At 42.0% G+C, this 19,662-nt stretch overlaps 1 protein-coding gene across 1 annotated transcript in view; it reads left to right on the top strand.

The window, feature by feature from the left end:
- Positions 1-19,662, top strand: part of MST1R (macrophage stimulating 1 receptor) — a 352,783-nt gene that overhangs the window by 59,385 nt on the left and 273,736 nt on the right. Inside the window, exon 2 of the mRNA XM_069206831.1 lies at positions 11,666-12,958. Within this exon, the coding sequence (XP_069062932.1) occupies positions 11,738-12,958 (1,221 nt within the window). The 5' untranslated portion in view covers positions 11,666-11,737. The remainder of the gene's footprint in view (positions 1-11,665; positions 12,959-19,662) is intronic.

Genomic DNA, 19,662 nt, shown 5'->3' with positions numbered 1-19,662 from the left:
CTGGGTTGGACTCACCCAAGAACAAGAGAGAAGGTTATCAAATCCGGAGTAGGGAAGTGAGACAGACACCAAAGCCATTACATCGTGAGGAGCAAGGAGCGACTCAAAGCCCACTTCATGTATATTTAACGCTTATTAAGAGTATGGTTGGCTGAAAGATACTTCAAGCGGGGCGTAGTTGAGAGGTAAGAGACTTGGACGCTATATGGATCAATTCAATTTGACTTATCCCCTTACCCAGAATAGGATGTGAACACTTCCATTAAATTATTGTTTTGACATGTGTTTTCAATGCTCCTATGTTTTAGTTTTTGCTACAACACAGGACTGATTGTCTGTGAAGGCAAAAGAATATTCAGGGTCGTCGATCTTTTCACCAATTTTCAACTTCAGCACAAACATGCATGCAGCACACCTGGAAGGCTTCTTTGCAGGGCTCGTGTCTAGCCCCTCAGTTGCTCCTTGAGCTGCAATCGAGCTCCTGTGTTATACATAGCCATGAACAGAATTAAGATGTTGCTCTCTCTTTTTGGCTCGGCGCCCGAGCTGTTCTTGATTTTGTCTGTGATCATGACAGTTTATTGGTGGAATGATGCGGTTCCTACAGCTCTTAAAAAATGCCTGCGTCATAAAATTAAACATTTACCCGGGTGCGCTGGCTCCCCACTCCTGAGTAAGTTTCCATTGAAGGTGTGTTCTCTGTGTTTGCCGGTTGTCCTGGGGAAGCAACAATCATTTGTCCCCTTCACCGGCTTGAGCATCGATTGTGGCCCGGCACCCCAGTCAGAATATGGAGGCAGAAGCCCCTCTTTTACTCCAAGATCTTGTCTGGTACCTTCTCCCTAAAGTTTCATTTTCTGCTGGAGTTCTGCCAAGCCCTTTCATTCAGGACTCTGTTCAGCGCCCCACCCCGCGCCACATTCCTCCTTCACTTACTCACTAGAATGTAAAAGCAAACTATGCTCCATCTCTTCTCTACCCGTTAGCCACGTTATTTTATTTTTCTGTAGTACTGACACTCTCTGAGCGTGGTTTCAAAGTAGATTTCGGTGGTGTAAGGCAGTCATTTTAGAGGCGGTATCTTGGTCTGATAGGAGACAGTGTGTTGGTATTACTTGACTGTGCAGCAGTCTGTAATACCCATTGTTAATAATACTAGTAAGTATTCATAGAGACGTATTTGGCTGCGCCCAGAGCTGTATTTTTTACTCGCCTCATTTTCTTCACTGTTTGGTATATCATTCTTTGCCTTATGGAGAGCTTGCATTGCAATGTATAATGAACCTTTTTACATCTCAAAAGTACATATACTCATCATACCTTTGTATGTATCTCATAGATGCATTGCAGGCAGAGAGTAATCTTTTTTTGTTTAGTTTTTCACTGGAACACGCTTTTAAAAAAGGTTTGTCAGAACTCAAAATGCAAGGCAAACCGGTTGTCTTTGCCAGTGGTTGTTGTAGAGTAAAATCCATAGATTTATGGGCTTTCACCTCTTGTACACACTCAATGAGAGCAGAGGACTCTGGGACTTCCTCGCGGACTTTTCGGGCATTTGGTGCGGTTCAGGGACTGCGGGATTCCACTTGGCAAATGCCTTCGGGGGTGGCAGGTGCGGCTACTCGGGTTAAGGAGTGATGGTCAAGGTGACAGGGTCCACTTTTATGGTGAGTGGCAGCTCGCTGGCCACCTAGAACAGTAGAGCTAGTCCGTATTTGGTTCCTACCGATAGGCATAGGATAGAGATAATTTGTTAGGGGTGTGTTGGAAAGTCTTGGATTTGTGGTACAGTTGTGTCAGTAATTATGGCATTTGTGCAGGTTTGGAGACTGTTTTAGGACACAGTGATGGTTGGTTACGCTCCTGCTTGGGCAGACCAGCTCGAGGTGGAGACGATGTAGGGGGTTGAGAGAGTTCAAATGTTATTTCCTAAAGAAACTGGATCTTAGTATGTTACCACGTTGAGTTGTGCAGGGGCTGAGCGAGAATTAATGTGGATTTGCAATAGTTAAAGTTAAAGGGCGATTGGTTAGGGGAGGGGGGTGTCATTGGTTAGGGGAGGGGGGTGTCATTGGTTAGGGGAGGGGGGTGTCATTGGTTAGGGGGGGTGTCATTGGTTAGGGGAGGGGGGTGTCATTGGTTAGGGGAGGGGATGTCATTGGTTAGGGGGGGTGTCATTGGTTAGGGGAGGGGGGTGTCATTGGTTAGGAGGGGGGTGTCATTGGTTAGGGGAGGGGGGTGTCATTGGTTAGGGGAGGGGGGTGTCATTGGTTAGGGGGGTGTCATTGGTTAGGGGAGGGGGGTGTCATTGGTTAGGGGGGGTGTCATTGGTTAGGGGAGGGGGGTGTCATTGGTTAGGAGGGGGGTGTCATTGGTTAGGAGGGGTGTCATTGCTTAGGGGAGGGGGTGTCATTGGTTAGGGGGGGGTGTCATTGGTTAGGGGGGGGGGGGTGTCATTGGTTAGGCTAAAGCAGAGTATAGTGAGGCCTTAATGTCATTCTGTATGGCAGTGTGCCAAGGGTTTGTTGATGCGACATGCACCTGTCTCATTAAGCGGCCCTTTTCACAGGCATTAAGTTACAGCTTGGTTTCTGCTGTGCGGCGTCTCGCCTGCTCACCTGTTGGAACAGGTGCCTATCGGGACTTTTGTGGATCTCCAGAGGTTTGCTGTGAGGCTAAAGTGAAAAGGATGGGTGCCTTAGGCCTTGCTCGCGCGGCTTCCTGAGCAGTTGCATCTCCTTAGGCGCACAGGCAGCAGGTTTTGGGAGAATAACCTTAGGAATATCAGAAAAGGTTACCTATGAGTACCTGTACTTACGCGGTTTAAAGACTGCATGACAGGTGCCGTGCCTCACTTTGAGAATACTATCACAAAATATGTGCCTGTGGTTACAAAATGTTTTCTATTGGCATATAGGTGCTGATTCTTCATGGAAATCGCAGTTGTGTGGAATTTATACATAAGTGGCTTGTTAGTGTGGGTGTTTACAAGAGCTTAACCATGCCCTTGGCGTAAAACCCTAGTTGCCGAAGGAAAGTCGGAGATTTATAATGACATGAAACAGACTTTTGATGATTTGTATGCTTAAGAGATACTATAATACATGGTTTAATATCTCCCTGTCTGCCTTTTTCCCTACTTGTTTCACTTAATCTGCTATTTTCCCAGTAGGTGTTTAAAATGTGTCGATATAATAATGCAGGGACGAAATTGTTATTGTGTATTCGTTTTTTTTTCTTGACCTTTTTCAACATTAACTACTGATGAAGAATATATTTGTCTAGTCAATTATGTTGTGGCCACAATTATGTTGTGGCCACATATGCCTTTATATTACGTGGTTAAGCCTTCTCATTGAATTCTTGCAGTGGGTTCAAAGCTCCTACTTAACAGAAAGGAGGTCTAACTGTGAGTTATTACCTGGATCTCACAGTGATGTATTCATTTGCAGGGTATTTAGGTTACCTAAACAAAAGAGTTAAACACAGCATTTAGTCTTTCTTTCAGTGCTGGTAAAATAAAGATAAAAACTTTCAAAATGGCAACATTATTTGTATGCGTACTGTATTAGGTACATTACTCATTGAACTATCTGACCCTGTAATAAAATGTTTAACTAGACAGCCAAACAAATAGACTTTGCTTTTAGACGACCACATTTTCTTTAACTGAAAAAACAGTGCATGCCATATAAAGGGGACTACAATTAGGTAGCTAGAGTTGACACACAGACTACAAAACAAACCCAACGCCCCAAAAATGTGGGTCACCATTTGTGTTATTTCAGATCTTCACAGAAAAAATGTACATTACATGTTGATGGTGGGAGGCCAGGCGATTTTGTTTTCCAGCATGGGGCAGGCAGCCTCTGCCCACTTCCCTCAGTCTGCGCCCTCTGTTCACCACCAAAGCTACATCTGGAACTTTGGGCCTCGTGGACACGAAGGGCCTTCCCTCCTCCTGATCACACGTATAATCGGTAACCGGTAGCTAGGGCGCACCTTGAGAGGAAAAGACCTATGCAGTCTTGTCACTCATGCGGTTGCATGCATCAAGGAACCATGGTCCTTCTCCCCGGTGCTGGGCTGCAGCTTGCACTCCCCACTGCTCCGTTTCTGGGCTACGGGGACTTCTTCCTTTTAACTCGCTTTCTCCTGTCCTTTTCAGAGCCTGACTCAACCAGCAGCAGGCAACCTACTTGGATCGTAGAGGACACTGGCAGGAGGAGACAGGGTCTGATTCCATTCACCACATACCCACCACCAGTAATTTCACTGTGCAAAGTCAGAAGAACAGCTTGTTTCCCTGGCAGCATTCATAGGGACACAAAGGGTAGTTGCACAGTTGGAAGATATTCTACAAAGTGTGCACTGCAGCTCTCTTTCTCTCTCCATTCCAGCGGTCCAGGTGAAGTCACCTCGGCTGGCGAACTTTGTGACGCTTGCAGAAGTAACCCTACTTTCCTGAAGACGGATTGCTTGGTGAATGAGGCATTCAGTTGTTGATGTATTTTATATGTTGGGAACATGCTGTATTTGATCAATTTTATGGGAGTTACACATCTCATAATCAATGACATAACCTTATTCTGATGCGTAAAGCTTTCTAGTTCAGTTCTCTTAGCTAGCTCATTAGAATATCTTCCCTTTATTAACGTCTACTGAGCAGAAAAGGGACTGATATCAGTCAAACTTGGAACGATTATGTTTTGAGATCGAGTGTTTATCATTACATGTAGGCAAGGTTCTCGAAGCACAACTATAAGGGCTTTATTCAAGGCTACTTACTGAGGTGTTTAAGGACCAAACATCATCATATCTAGCAGGATACAATGTAAAACACTCACAATAAGGAAAAGTGAGGATAAAAAATGAGTCCAACCGCGGCTACTGTATACATTAGGAAATTGGTGTAGCCCGAGTCGTGGTTATCTGAAGAAACACAACCTGCAAAGGTGAAAGACAAGTTCTTGTTTGCGGCAGTCAAGCATCCCTGTCCAACAGTGGAGATCGTTGTTAATTTCTAAACTAATGCCACATCAGAGCAAGTGGAGCTTTAGATGCCATTTTTAAGAGCATAAATGAGGTCCCAGAATGTGCAGGAGTGATGTGGATGCAGTTGACAGGATCGTAGCAGAACCATTTTATGGAAAGGCTAGAGAAATTTGAAGGAAAAGAGCATTTACATTCTCCTGCTCAAGAAGAACAGAGAGCGAGAGAAAAAGAAACAATGATAAATACAGGTGGAAAGTACTTGTGCACTTTGAAAGATTAGAGACACTTCCACTCCATTTCTGATGATGTGACTAGTAGTTTCATTGCCTGTCGGTATAAGTGTAGGGCTGTTTGTGGATTTCTGACATGGTGTATTCATATTTTTCATGTACTTGGTTGACTGAAACAAGGAGATGCTACATGACCTGGTTCTTAGGAAGTAGTGGGCAGCAGGGCGCATGTGGCTAAGCCATCCTAATGTGTCAGCGAGACAGAAATTCTATACACATGATATGTGTGTATGTACACCTGATGCGCAGCCCTACGATCGATGCACATCTAAGTCCAGTTGACCATTGTTGGTAGGCTGAATACCTGCTATATGGTAGCCGAAAGGGGCTTTACTCCTGAGATTATGTAAGAGTCCAGTTCACAGATGAAGACATCACTACGGTCTTCTACTGGATCCAAACCAGCAGAATAAGCAAGTGCACACTGTGGAGAATGCGTATAATCTGTGCGCAGCAAGTACCATGCCTCATCACATGAAAGGCCATTGTAGAAGCTTCTTTACCAGAACAAGAGGAAGACCTGAATAGAAGGTGCGAGTAGGTTGAATATTAAGATGCATCATGTGCAGCCTTATAGAACCCCTTACAGTATTTGAAAAGGTAAAAAACAGGATCTGCTAATCAGCTGCTGGATTTACTTCCATAGGAAAGGGACGCTGACTTCAGATCATTGCCATAATATTTAAAGAATGCCTGAAGCATTGCAACATCCCTTTTGATGAGTCGTATGGCAGGTGCCAGACAAATATATCACAACACGCTGCATGTTCACATTTTCCAGTAGTACCTTCAAGAGAGCCTTTGATGTAACTGAACCACTTCTTAACACAACAAGAGCTTGTTATTTCAATTTTACTGCCCCCGCATGCAAGGGAACAGTCCCACCTCTCAACAGAAACGGATGCTACATCCCTGGATGAGTGACAGGGCTAAGGCAAAGCACATCATTGCACCTTGCAATGGATAAAGGGTTGCTAAAGCGAGGAACACTTTACCACCGGGAACAGAGAGATGTGCATGGCAGGAGGTGAGCTCTAGCCTGCTGCTGGTCATTGTGATACGAAGGATAATGAAACACGGTTGACCCTATGGGAGCCTGCGCCTCGCGCCTCTTCTTTTCCATGTGTGCGGCTCGGGATACTGTCAGTTTATCGCCTTAAAACATAACATGAAGTTCCTCCTTATATTCTTGCTGTCTACAGTTATGATTTTTCATATATTTATTTATATTTTTCCGTTCTTTTTCCTCCGCATAGTTGGCGCTGTTACTCCAACCTTACTTCGTTATAAGAGGTATTCTACGGAGACAACTTTCTCCTGGGTGCATTTTGTCATGGTCCCTGGTATCGGAGTTTGTGCATACATGGCATCACCCCCTCCTTAAATGCATGTACTGAAAGAAACACGAGGCTCTGAGCAAGACACAACAGAAGTTGGCCTAATTAGACTTTAGTGTTGCACACAGCAAATTGCGTTTTTGAGAACTGTGCCAAAAACACTTTTCCCAGCGCATCACCGAGTCGAGCATGCACACAAGAGATTTGATATCACTGACGCAGAGTAATTAGGGCTAACAACCTGTTCAGCCAGGGCCAGTGTTTATCATTTCTGTGTTATCCACGAATATGGAATTAACATGGTCCTCTCATGCCACGGGACCTCAACCTTTCTTTATCCCCTCCCACGAGGCTTCTGTGACACTGTCAGCCCTTTCCTCGAACTTATGCTACAACTTTAGCCCACTCGCATCGGCCTTGAACCTTCATTTTATTTTCAATATTGTTTTTTATGGTTATTTCCCTAAACATTTTAGCTGTAACAGGCGAGGGGGTAGCCAGAAAATTAAAATGCCCTCACCTCGACTTGAAGTATGCATGTAACCACACGAGCAAGCAACGCGAGGGAACCTGGGCCTTTCATCTTCCTTCCATCCATTCACCCCTCCATGTATCCACCCATTCATTGTCCTTCCCTTCACCTGTCCATCCACACACCCATTGCACCATCCAAACATCCTTTTCCCCAGCCACCTATCAATATATTCATGCATTCATCCATCTCTCATTTCACCCTTCTTCTTCTCCTGTACCTTCTTCTGCCCTTCAACCAACCACTCTTTCACCTGCCCATCTTTTCACTCTTCCATCCAACCTTTCAAGCCTCCATCTATATATCCTTCCAACCTTCATTCCATTATTTTTTTTTCAACATTCCACCCTACCTTTTAGATTTTCTCCTTCTTCCATTTAAGGTTTCATACATAATTGCCACATTCTTGCTACCCTTCCTTCCTCAATTCATTCTTTCTTTCTCATTTGTCTATCTATCTTTTGCTCGCATCTTGCTGCTCCCCTTTTACCATTGTCTCTCATGCCTACTTTTTTATATTCGTCCCTTTGTCTGCATTTATCCCCAGTTTATTTATTTGTCTTTCTCTTTCTTTCACTGCACACTACCTCAAGGCCTACGACTCTTTAGTAACCAATGGTGCTATAGCAATGCACCTTTTTGCTTGCATCAGTAGTTTTCGTGCCAACACATTGGTAGATGACAATGTGACCACCTTCAGGCTTCCTGAAATTAACATTATTCATTTCCAAGAGTTAGGAATGTATAGTCCTTCAAGTGAACTCCTGTTAACTCTTTGTGTCACAGCTCAGTGATTTAATTTTCATAGCTCTACCAAAGAGAATATTATGCGGTTCATTAACTCCATTAGCCCTGTACCTCCATGGTTTACGTTTCATCAATAGTGCAATATTCACAGTTTGTGGAGATACTTGGTCCCTCTCATTTCTTTTTGTCTCTGCCTCTTTAGCAAATTCTCTTTCCAGTCTGTAAATTATGGGTTACTTCACGGCTAATTAAACTTGAATAGCAGTAAGGTGGCAACGATCACATTGTAAGCAAAATCCCATTTCAGCTACTTGCTGAAAATGGCCACTTTCCAGTTTCAAGTCTAATTGTAAGAGCACCCTCTCCTAGGAAAGTAACCGTGTCTTTCTAAACTAAGCTGTGTGTGAATGCCCTTGTCCAGAGAGAGCCTGCTCTTCTATACTATTTGTGGTGTGTACCTCACATTTTCTTGCTTTCTGTTTGCTGGCTTCATTTTTTTAAGCTGTCCAGCTTGAGTTCGTCTCTCCCAAGGAGCAAAGCCTTTTCACATTGCCTCTTGTTGTATTCTTCAAGGGGTTCTCTTTTCTTAAACAGACCGGTACATTTTGTTCTTATCTTGTCACATTTCCTGTGCATTCAAAGACAGAGGACACATGCCTGGCCTTGTCCTCTGAGGAAACTTGGTGTTTACTTTTTGTTCTCTGACTTAAAAGTGAGAGGATTTATGTGACAATCTTGCTGGATATTTCCATAACACAACATTTAAATGCACTGTGCAGGTATTGAAAATATTAGAATTAGGAAAACACAAATGAAGCACAATATTTGGTTATTCTGAAGGGTGTTGGAAACAGATACTTTAATTTGATCAAAACAAATCAGTACACTAAGTGATGCCATTTGCACATATTATCGTCTATGTTCTTTATAGTTTTATTAGTAAAACTGTATGTACAAATGTAATGGTCATTTCAATCGAAAATATGTTGTCTGTAATGGCAGTGTGCTACCACACCATGCATACTCCACTTTGCCCGGCACCACTCCCTACCACTGCACTCTACTCTGCACCACTCCATGCTACTGCCCTCGGCAGTCTACTGCACTTTATACCACTGCACTCGTTGCCCGTCTACTTCACTCTGCACCACTCTATTCAATGCCAATGCACTCTACGTCACTCTACGCTTTGCCACTGCACTCTACACCTCTCCAGGCCAATCCACTCTACTCTGGAAAACTCAACTCTACGCCACTCCACTCTATGCCACTCTACACCACTACACTCTTTGCCAATATACTCTACACCAATACATCCTACCCTACACCACTTCTCTCTACATCACTTCACTCTACATCACTGCCCTCTATGCCCCTGCAGTCCGCACCCCTTCACTCTACCTCACTCTACTTTGCCACTGCACTCTGACATTCTGCTCTGCAACACTTCATTTTCTGCCACTGAACTTTACCACTCTACAGTACTGCGCTCTATGCCAATGCACTCTACACAGCTCTGCTCTGTATCACTGCACTCTATGCCACTGCACTTTGCACCTCTCAACACCACTACACTCTGTGCCACTCTACTCTGCACCACTGCACTCTATGCCATCACATTCTCTATGCCACTGCACTCTGCCACACTACTCTGCACCACTCTCCTCTACACCACTGCACCCTGTCATGCATTGCTGTAATCTACCCTACTGCATTCTATGATGCTGTCTTGTACACCACTGAATTTTATGACGCCTCAGTATGTGTCACTGTACGCTACGCCAGTATTCCCTGCAACATCCTATGCCAGTGCACTGTGCACCAGTCCACTCTTCTCTAGCCTGCCACTATGTGCCACTGTACACCATGCTACGCCACTGCACTCTATGCCACTGCATTCTACTCTACTCAATGCCACTGCACTCTGCCACTGTACTCTACACCACTTTACTCAATGTTGCTGCACTCTACTCCACTCTAAACCATTGCACTCTAGGACATGCTACTCTGCTACACTGCACTCAACCCACTGAACTGTTTGCCATTCTACTCACCACTACTGCATTGTATGCCACTACCTTCTACGCCAAAGCACCCTATGCCACTCTAGTCTGCATCACTCCATTCTACATCACTGCACTGTGCAGCACTCCACTCTTCACCACTGCACTCTATACCATTGTACTCTGTGGCACGAGACTCTACTCTGCAGCACTTTATGCCTCTGCACTATATGCCACTCTACTCTACTTTGCACCACTGCGCTCTTTGCCACTGCACTCTTTGCCACTCTACTCTGCACTACTCTACTCTGCACTACTCTACTCTGCACTACTCCAATCTGTACCACTGCACTCTTCTATACAATACTCTAATCTACGCCACTGCATTCTACGGCATTGCATTGTACATTGCTGAATTCTATGCCTCTACACTCTCCCCACTATACTCTGCAACACTGTATGCCAATGCACTCTACACCAGTCCATTTTACTCTATGCCACTGTAATGTACTCCACTTTATGCCACTCCAGTACAGGACAATCTGTGCCACTCTACTCTAGTCTGACATTGCACTCTACACCGCTCCACACCACTTTTCTCTGACACTCGTTTTTAGCTATGCTAAACAGCAGCCATGCTGGTGTACAACATGGCTAAAACACATTGGCAAGGCCAATTGATCGTGCCTAGGCAAGACCTTTTGACTTTTCCAATGCTTGTTATCTTTTGGCTCCTATCAACACACCATACGTCTGTCCAAAAAGGTGGCCAGAGTATTAGAGTTGATAAGGTACAATTTCACACACTTTCTCTGAAATAAGTATGAATGGGATTCAAAAGAGAGTTTTGGATCATATCAGAGAGCTGGGGATTTGTGGTGTACTTCAGTGATACGTCATATTCCCTCCCTCCCACCACACCATAACCAATTAATAGTCTCTTACAATTGCCGGGTGTCAATTTTTACAACTAGGCTGGCTGACCACACACAACAACTGTTCTAGTTCCCTGGTTGCCCTTATTACAGTCTGTTGTTGACATCACTTCTACTCTAGAATGGAAAACATCCATCACTGTTCTATTGTTATAAATCATTACAGCTGAGTTTGTACATCATGGCGTGCTGCCACATTCAATAAAGAGTGTGAAAGAAGCGCCAATGTTTCTTCTGTAAATGTGATTATGAAAAGTTCACAATACAAAGTTAATTCTGTGGGTTTCTTGAATACATTACAACAATGACCTCGTTCTCCATGTTGCCACACATTCTAATCAACAGCTGGTTTTAAAAGTGGCCTAAATTAAACTTGAAGATGTGAGCTGGTATGGCATCAGAAGCTGCACGTTCCACATTTCATGTGACGAAACAAGCAAGAGAGATTTTGGGAATAGGAACCAAATACTACAAGAAATAAACTGCCCCCGCCATAACGTAAAATATTTTTCGATGTCACCTGAGACTGTTAAGACAGTAAAAAGGAACTCTGTCCTTTCCCTCTTCGTTCACACTGTTGCACAACTCCAATAGGACTTGACATGTCCTTGTAACATGAAGTAGGTGACGCATCATCTCATGTATATTTTACGAGTCATTGTATTTGAATGTCTCTGTAAAATTTAGCAAAATGTGTGCACGAACTTTTGGTGGTTAGTTTTTAAGGCTTTAGAAGAGCAATTTTTTAAATGTACAAGCTACAATATACCTCCTAATTAGCTGAACTAAATGCTTCCTTTGTGTTTTTTTTTTTTCCCCACTCCAGGTGTGACACTATGACTCAAACTATCTGGGAATTTACAGGAGCAGAAGAAAGGTGACATCAGGAGCCGTTAAAATGGACAATTATCCTGCAAGCATGGGGCGTCAAACCATGATGTTCCTGGTTATGTTGCTTACTTCAAACCGAATGGCCTTTGCCTTTTGGCAGTGCCCAATTATCCCATATAGCAACATCCCAGACCAACCCGTTGAATATACACTTCCAAATTTCATGGCAGATGGTCCTATCCAGAATGTGGTGACTTACAAGGATACCATCTTTGTTGCAGTGCGTAATAAACTATATGTGGTAAATAAAGACCTGAATATGGTACACATCCTGCAAACTGGTCCGACAGGAACCAGTGAATGCCATATCTGTGCCCAGTGCCAGCAAGATCAGAGCAGAGTGGAGGATACAGATAATCTAATCCTGGTGCATGATCCATCTGAAGATTATATTTACAGCTGTGGGAGCTCTCAACATGGTTTATGCTACTTGCACCAATTAAACTCCGATTCCAAGGAAGTGATTGAAAGTACTGCATGTCTCTACACTACAACGCAAAACGATGCAAACCACTGCCCAGATTGTGTGGCCAGTCCATTGGGAACCAAAGTGACGGTGGTTTCGGTCCTCCGTTCTTCTATCTTCTACGTGGCATCAACCCTCAATAGTACCACCTACTCAAGCTTCAGCCCTAAATCTGTGTCCATTCGCATTTTAAAGTCTACCGAAGATGGGTTTGTGAAGGATTTCCATTCACTGACTGTGTTTCCCCAGTACCTGGACACTTACCCAATTCGCTATGTGTACACATTTCATAGGGGGGACCACGTGTACTTCTTAACAGTGCAGAAAGAATCCGTCATTGGCAGCTCTTACCACTCCAGGATTGTGCGGCTGAGCTCCAAAGATCGTGATATGCGCAGCTATCGGGAGCTGATCTTGGAGTGTCGCTTTGAGCAGAAGCGTAGACGGAAAAAACGCCAGTCAGGGGAATCGAAGGATAAGCTATTTAACCTATTGCAGGCTGCTCACTTGACTAATGCTGGCCACCATCTAGCAGAAGAAATGAACATTAACCCTTCAGATCCAGTCCTGTTTGGAGCCTTTGCCATCAGTGAGGGAGACACTAGTGTGCCAAAAAGGAAGTCTGCACTGTGTGCTTTTCCGCTGAGCATGGTTGACAGAGAAATGGAAAAAGGAATGGAAGCCTGCTGCAGCAACACCGATGGTGTGCCGCTGTCCCGTGGACTAACATTCTACCAAGATGCTGAGTACTGCCCACATAATGTAAGTCCAAATGTTTATTAAGGTCTATTTTCAGGCCTGGTGCCTTATTGCATGTATTTGGGGGCCAGTCCTTTGGGCCATCCACTCACTGAGGTGTAAGACTGTGTTTGTGCATTCACCTGCTGAAAACCTCCATTCAGTAAGATGTGAAGTATTCTGTGCCATTTTGCCAATGAATCTGTACTGCTCGTTCTTTTCCCCCGATCCAAGCATTTTGAGAAGTAAAGAGACTAGCTCTCTGCGCATCTGTGTGCTCGCCTCTTATGTCATCCTGTTATAGAGTGGAAATCTTTGTGTGCCAACACACTTGACATACCTTTATTTTAGCCGTGGGTGTGTGTGTATATGTGTGTGTGTATATATATATATATAAATATATATATATATAAACACTCCCTTATGTATAAATAAGGCAACCACACTCCGTGAAAGCATAAATGGGATTTAAATCAATCCACACAGGAACGCGTTGCGGCGTCTCCGCTTTTCTCAACCTGTTGGGCCGCCATTTTGGCCCCCTTTATATATCATGTTTGTCATGTGACACGTACTTCATTTAAAGCAACATAGTAGATTAAATATAATACATATACTTATAATTGTGCAAAATATATAAGACCCCAAACTAATAAATCATAAATCACAAGTCTACTAACATTTTGGTCGTCTGTTGCAAAAACCCACTTTAAGAATGCAAAAAACTAACAGAATGTGAAAAACTAACAATAACAAGTGACTGTGAAAAATAATTATGATAAATATCAACAATGAAATAATGAATAAAAATACAAATGTCTATGAAAATAGAAAACTAAGAGCAGAATTAGCTTTTGCCAAATGTACTACGAATGAAAAAGATCAAACAACCAGGGGGGAATCCCCAGTAGGAAGTACCGACATTTATGGCTCATTTAGAGAATTAGAAAGATTAAAAAAGAAAGAACTTAATAAATGGTGGGAGTGTGAATCACTCAACAAATATTTGGAAGTAGACAGAGTACCTAGGGGTTTAAGGATTTTTATTATGCCTACTTACGACGACCCCAATCCTGAACTTTTAAAAGAATGGGCAGCACATAATGCAGCTAGTTCCGCAGGAATGATGAGAATATTGATCAAGTACGCCCAAATTGAGAGAGAGAAAGTATTAGAAAAAATTGATGAAGTCACTAAACAAATTGAAGCGGTCTCTGATAGAAAGTTAGTTGAGTCATTGAGCAATACTATGGAAGAACGATTGACCAAAGTTGAGGAAGAAATTATTTCAAAGAAATCACGGAAATTTAATAGACATACATTTGATTATGAGACTGGCCAAATATATACTTTTGCTAGGAAATTTGATTATTGGAGGCAATTAAAAGTGAAGGAATCAGCGAGTCAAATTCCAAATATTGTGAGAAGTACATCCAACGTAGGGATGAGCGAGAGCTCTGATACTGATTTTGAGGAATCATCAAGAGCAAGGTCCCACACTACACTACAAGAAGAGTTTGATTTTTTTTAAGGAAGGATCGGAGAACAAATCAGACATTGGAGAGGAGGAACCCGAATAAGAGGAAGAGGAAGAGGCAGAGGCAGAAAAGAAGAGGAGGTAAAAACAACCCACACCGACGAAGGAAACAAGATGACTCGAAGCAACAAACGGTACTAATTGATGAAAAAATGGTGGTTAACTTGTCAGATATTTTACTAGATGAGGAGGACAAAGCCAATTTATCGCTAGGCCTCTCGTATTGTCAACCCAGTGATTTTGATTATGTGCAAAGTCGTATAGATTTATTTCTATTTGTACGCAAATTAAAACTGTTAAAAATACATACAGCCAACAGTAAAAGGACAGCAAAAATAGGGGAACCAGCAGGAGGGACTTGTACCAATATAGAGAGAGCTACCTGTCATAATTTATTAGTTGAAGATGTCGCGTTGATGAGAGACCTATGGGAACTTGAAGATAGTTCAATGGAGGAAATCAATGAAGAACACCTTATTGGAAGACTAGAGTCAGAAGGGGTGTGTGTAGACAAGGAAGGGGCATCTGGCCTTAAACCTAAATCCAGAACTGTCCCTTTACCCAGTGGAGACATGATCGATCAATTCTCAGAAACCTTGATTAAAGAATTAAAAATCCTGAGAGCCCACTCGTTTAAAAAAACTGAAGAATAAGAACAGTGGATATTACAAAACTTTGGACAAACTTTCTAAGAATCCAGAAATTGTAGTGAGAGGCTCTGACAAAGGAGGCAATATTGTAATTTGGTCAACTAAGCAGTACATGGAAGAGGCGTACAAACAGTTGAATGACACAAAATGTTACCAAAGGATTGATTTAGAGTATGTTGAGAATATCAAAAAACAATTTGATGTAAATTTGATACAATGGAGTGAAAGAGGCCTTATTAGCCAACAAGAGTATAGCTTTCTGAAAGTAGATTTTCCCAAATTACCTGTGTTTTACTTGATACCAAAGATTCATAAGGATGTACACAAACCTCCCGGGAGACCTATAGTGTCTATTCAAGGCAGTTTGTTTGAATTTGTATCACACTACATAGCCAAGTTTTTACAGCCGCTAGTCAGGAATTTATCTTCTTATTTGCAAGACAGTGGTGATTTCTTAAGAAGGATCTTCGATGTAGGCTGGGAAAGTTATTTTCTCTTAATGACGCTGGATGTAACAGCATTGTACACAAGTATACAACATGAATTGGGGATTCAGGCGGTAGAGTATTTTCTAAAAATGAGATCCATCAATTTTTACCAACATAGTAAAATGCTGAGCCAGATGATACGATGGTGTTTACAACATAACATGTTCTTTTTCAATAACGAGATATTCGAGCAGGTATGCGGTACAGCAATGGGAACCTGTTTTGCTCCAAGCTATGCAAACCTATTTATGGGTTGGTGGGAAGAACAGATATTAAGTAATGTCCCCTTAGAAAAATGGAGCAATAATATCATCCTGTGGCTCAGGTACATTAATGATATTTTTGTAATTTGGAAAGGTGATTACAGTTCTGCCAGTAATTTCATCAAAGAGATAAACATGAATGAATGCAACCTGAGGTTCACTGGTAAAATCGATAAGTCAGAAGTTGAATTTCTCAACATTAAAGTACGTATTGAAAAAATAAAATAGAGACTACATTGTTTAGAAAAGTCACAGCAGGGAATAGCATTCTTCATGCCAGAAGTTATCACCCCCAACCTTTGATAAATAACATTCAGTTTGGAGAGTTCTTGAGAGCAAAAAGGATTTGCAGTAAAGAGGATGATTATCTAAATGTCCAAGCAGACATGATTGAGAGATTAAAACAGAGAGGATATACCAGTGACACATTACAACAAAGTGCTGTGAGAGCTAAATCCCGCTCTAGGGACCAGTTGCTTTTCACTTCAGGACAAAGGGGTAATGACTTGAATAAGAATAGTGATACCCATAAGGATAAAGCCAATGTGAGATATACAACTACTTTTAACACAGCACATGAATCCATCAGAAAGATGTTACAGAAACATTGCCACATGTTAAAAAGTGATCCTGTGATTGGCATGAATCTGAAAAAAAGACCCATGATAACATATAGAAAAGGGATATCCATGAGAAGTGTCCTGGTGAAAAGTGACGTACTGCAAGATAAAATTTCCCAAAAATTTCCCAAAGCAGTTGGCTTACATCTTTAAATGGATTTTTCAAATGTGCCAAATACAAAGCTTGCAAAAATGGGGAGAATATTAAAACTATCAGACAAGGGGACAGAACGATACACACAATAAAAGGCAGATATGACTGCAAAAGTGAATATGTCATCTACATTTTAAAATGCAGCTGTCCGAAGATATACGTATGGAGCACTAAGCTACAGGTACATAAAAGAATTCTCCAACATTTTAGAGCTATAGCCAATAAAGACAATTCTTACCCAGTCGCCAGACATGTACATGAGGTCCATAGTGGCAGAATAGAAAATGTCAAATACAGCGTAATTGATGGGGTAAGAAAAGATGTCCACGGAGGGGCAGGGAGAAAAACTTGAGAAAGTTAGAGTCCAGATATATCCTTACACTAGATTCAAGAGAACCAGCGGGATTGAACTCCAGTGAGGAATTATATATCCATCTGAGTTAATAGATGCAGTCAATATCATCTTTTCTCCCAATTGAGTTATCTCCCCCCCCCAAACAAAAAAGCATACATAAGACTATAATGCATTAATGAGTTTTTTCACCCATGAGATGTTGTAGATATAACTGTACAAAAACATTATATTTGTCTAATGAGTGGGGGGATGTGGATATACTCCATGATATGGTGCGCTTATTTGGAATCATTAACATGTTTAAATTTATACCTTGAAATTCAAGATTAGTTCCTTTGTTTCTTGTAGCTCAATGATTTTTTGGCATTACTATTTACTATCCAGTTATTTTATTCATTATTTCATTGTTGATATTTATCATAATTATTTTTCACAGTCACTTGTTATTGTTAGTTTTTCGCATTCTGTTAGTTTTTCGCATTCTTAAAGTGGGTTTTTGCAACAGATGACCAAAATGTTAGTAGACCTGTGATTTATTATTTATTAGTTTGGGGTCTTATATATTTTTCACAATTATAAGTATATGTATTATATTTAATCTACTGTGTTGCTTTAAATGAAGTACGTGTCACATGTCAAACATGGTATATAAAGGGGGCCAAAATGGCGGCCCCACAGGTTGAGAAAGGCGGAGACGCCGAAACGCGTTCCTGTGTGGATTGAATTAAATCCCATTTATACTTTCACGGAGTGCTGGTTGCCTTATTTATACATAAGGGAGTGTTTGTATTTCAGACGTGGTGGCGCGCGTCTACCAGGCACCATGCGAGGAGCAGCGAGGGAATTGGCAAATACAAGTGTGAACATATATATATATATATATATGGTGCCAAGGTCAAATGACAGAAAGACCTACATAGGTCCTCATGACTAGAGTCCCTCACTTCCTGATGGGCCAGGTAACCCAGTTATCTACTTCATAAGGAGTTAAGGATTCTGCGGTTTTACTGCAGTCCTCTGATGTTTCCCCTGGAGCTTGGAGAATGCAGCCAAAAATATCTAGGGAGAACTGCAGAGCGAGAACGATGAATTACTGGGGAATCTGACATGGAATTACTGATCTCCCCAGCAATTCCTTATTATTCAGGGGATTCTCAGTATTCAAAATGAAATTCTGGTTAATTATGCACCCTTGGAGTTACTAGAACCATCAATACCATGTAAAGTTAACTGCCCAACTCTGTGGACCTTGCAGTGGGTTCCATGGTCAGGCTTAGTCCTGCAACAGTAAAAAGGTGTGCAAGAAATGGTTCAATCGCAGTTGTGAAAGCTTTCAATGAGATTGAGTGGTACTTGAAAACTAGGCTTCATCTGAGATTTATAGCTATGGAGTGTGTAGTAGATGTGTCTAAAAAAGGTCAGAATTTTCTAAAAAATGAAAAATAGCACTAACACATGTAAAACAGTTTATTAAAGAGCACTGATCTACTTTAAATGTTGACAGTGGAGGGACAAATTGGTGCTCAAAGCAAAACTTCAGTTACCGTATACTGTTGTTTATCTTTGTTGAAACTGATGAATGAATGAATGAACCATCATTTATGGAGCGTGACATTTACCATTACAGGCATCACAGCGCTATAGTGAGCATAGCAGAGGAAACACAACAGGCCTGCCAAAACCCTAAGAAACCTATCTAAAATCCCTTCACTTTCTTAGGAAAAAGCCACGTTTTTAGACCTTTCCTAAACCTGACTAAATTCCTATTGGCCCGAAGTTCAGCTGGCAAATTGTTCCACAGCTGGGTGGCTCTGATCTTGAAAGACCTCCCTCGTGCTCTAGTCTTCTTGTATGTGTTTAAATCAAGTTTGGTGTTGCTGAGCGGAGGTTTCTCGTTGGCTTATAAAAGCCAAACTTCTTTTGCAGAAATTTTGGTTCTGAACCATTAACTACTCTGTGGACTATGCAGAGGGCCTTAAATATTTTTCGTTTCTCCACCAGCAGCCATTGTAATAATCTTAAAGCTGCGGATTGGATATATTCACAGCCAGTTTGGCTGCAAGCTTTTGCCCTATACAATCTGTTCTTGAGATTCAAAGGCACTCCCAGCATAAGTGCATTGCAGTAGTCCAGCCTATTCAAAATAGACCCTTGGACCAGCAGCTTATGTGCTGGCTGGGGCAACAGAGGGACAATCTTCCTCACATTTCTCAAAAGCCCAAAACAGGTCGCTGCTGTTTTGTTTATGTGTGTTTCAAGGGTCATGCAATCATCCAAATAGATGCCTAGGTTATGCACCACTTGGGATGGCTGCAGATTATTATTGTCTGCCCTTGGTCAGAAATTCTCCGGGAGTACTTTAGGATGGGAAGAAGGGGTGCAGAGGAGGAATTCCTTTCTCCCTTTGTTAAATTTAAGATTATTATTTTTACGCCACTGTGCGATCTATTTTATACAAAGCTGAACATTTTCAACTGCCTTGTAATTGTTTTTCTCGTAAATTATCATCAGTTGCATATCATCAGCATAGTTCATGAAGGTAATCCCAAAGGATTTTATTATCTTCAACAGGGGGCAAACATAAATGCTAAATAAAATAGGGCTTAAAGCTGAGCCCTGCGGTACTCCTTGTGCCACTTTCTGGAAGTCAGAATGAAAAGG

Source organism: Pleurodeles waltl, chromosome 9 (assembly GCF_031143425.1).
Source record: "Pleurodeles waltl isolate 20211129_DDA chromosome 9, aPleWal1.hap1.20221129, whole genome shotgun sequence".
Lineage (NCBI taxonomy): Eukaryota > Metazoa > Chordata > Amphibia > Caudata > Salamandridae > Pleurodeles > Pleurodeles waltl.
The sequence above is the reverse complement of the archived record's forward strand: the minus strand, read 5'-3'. Positions and strand labels throughout refer to the sequence as shown.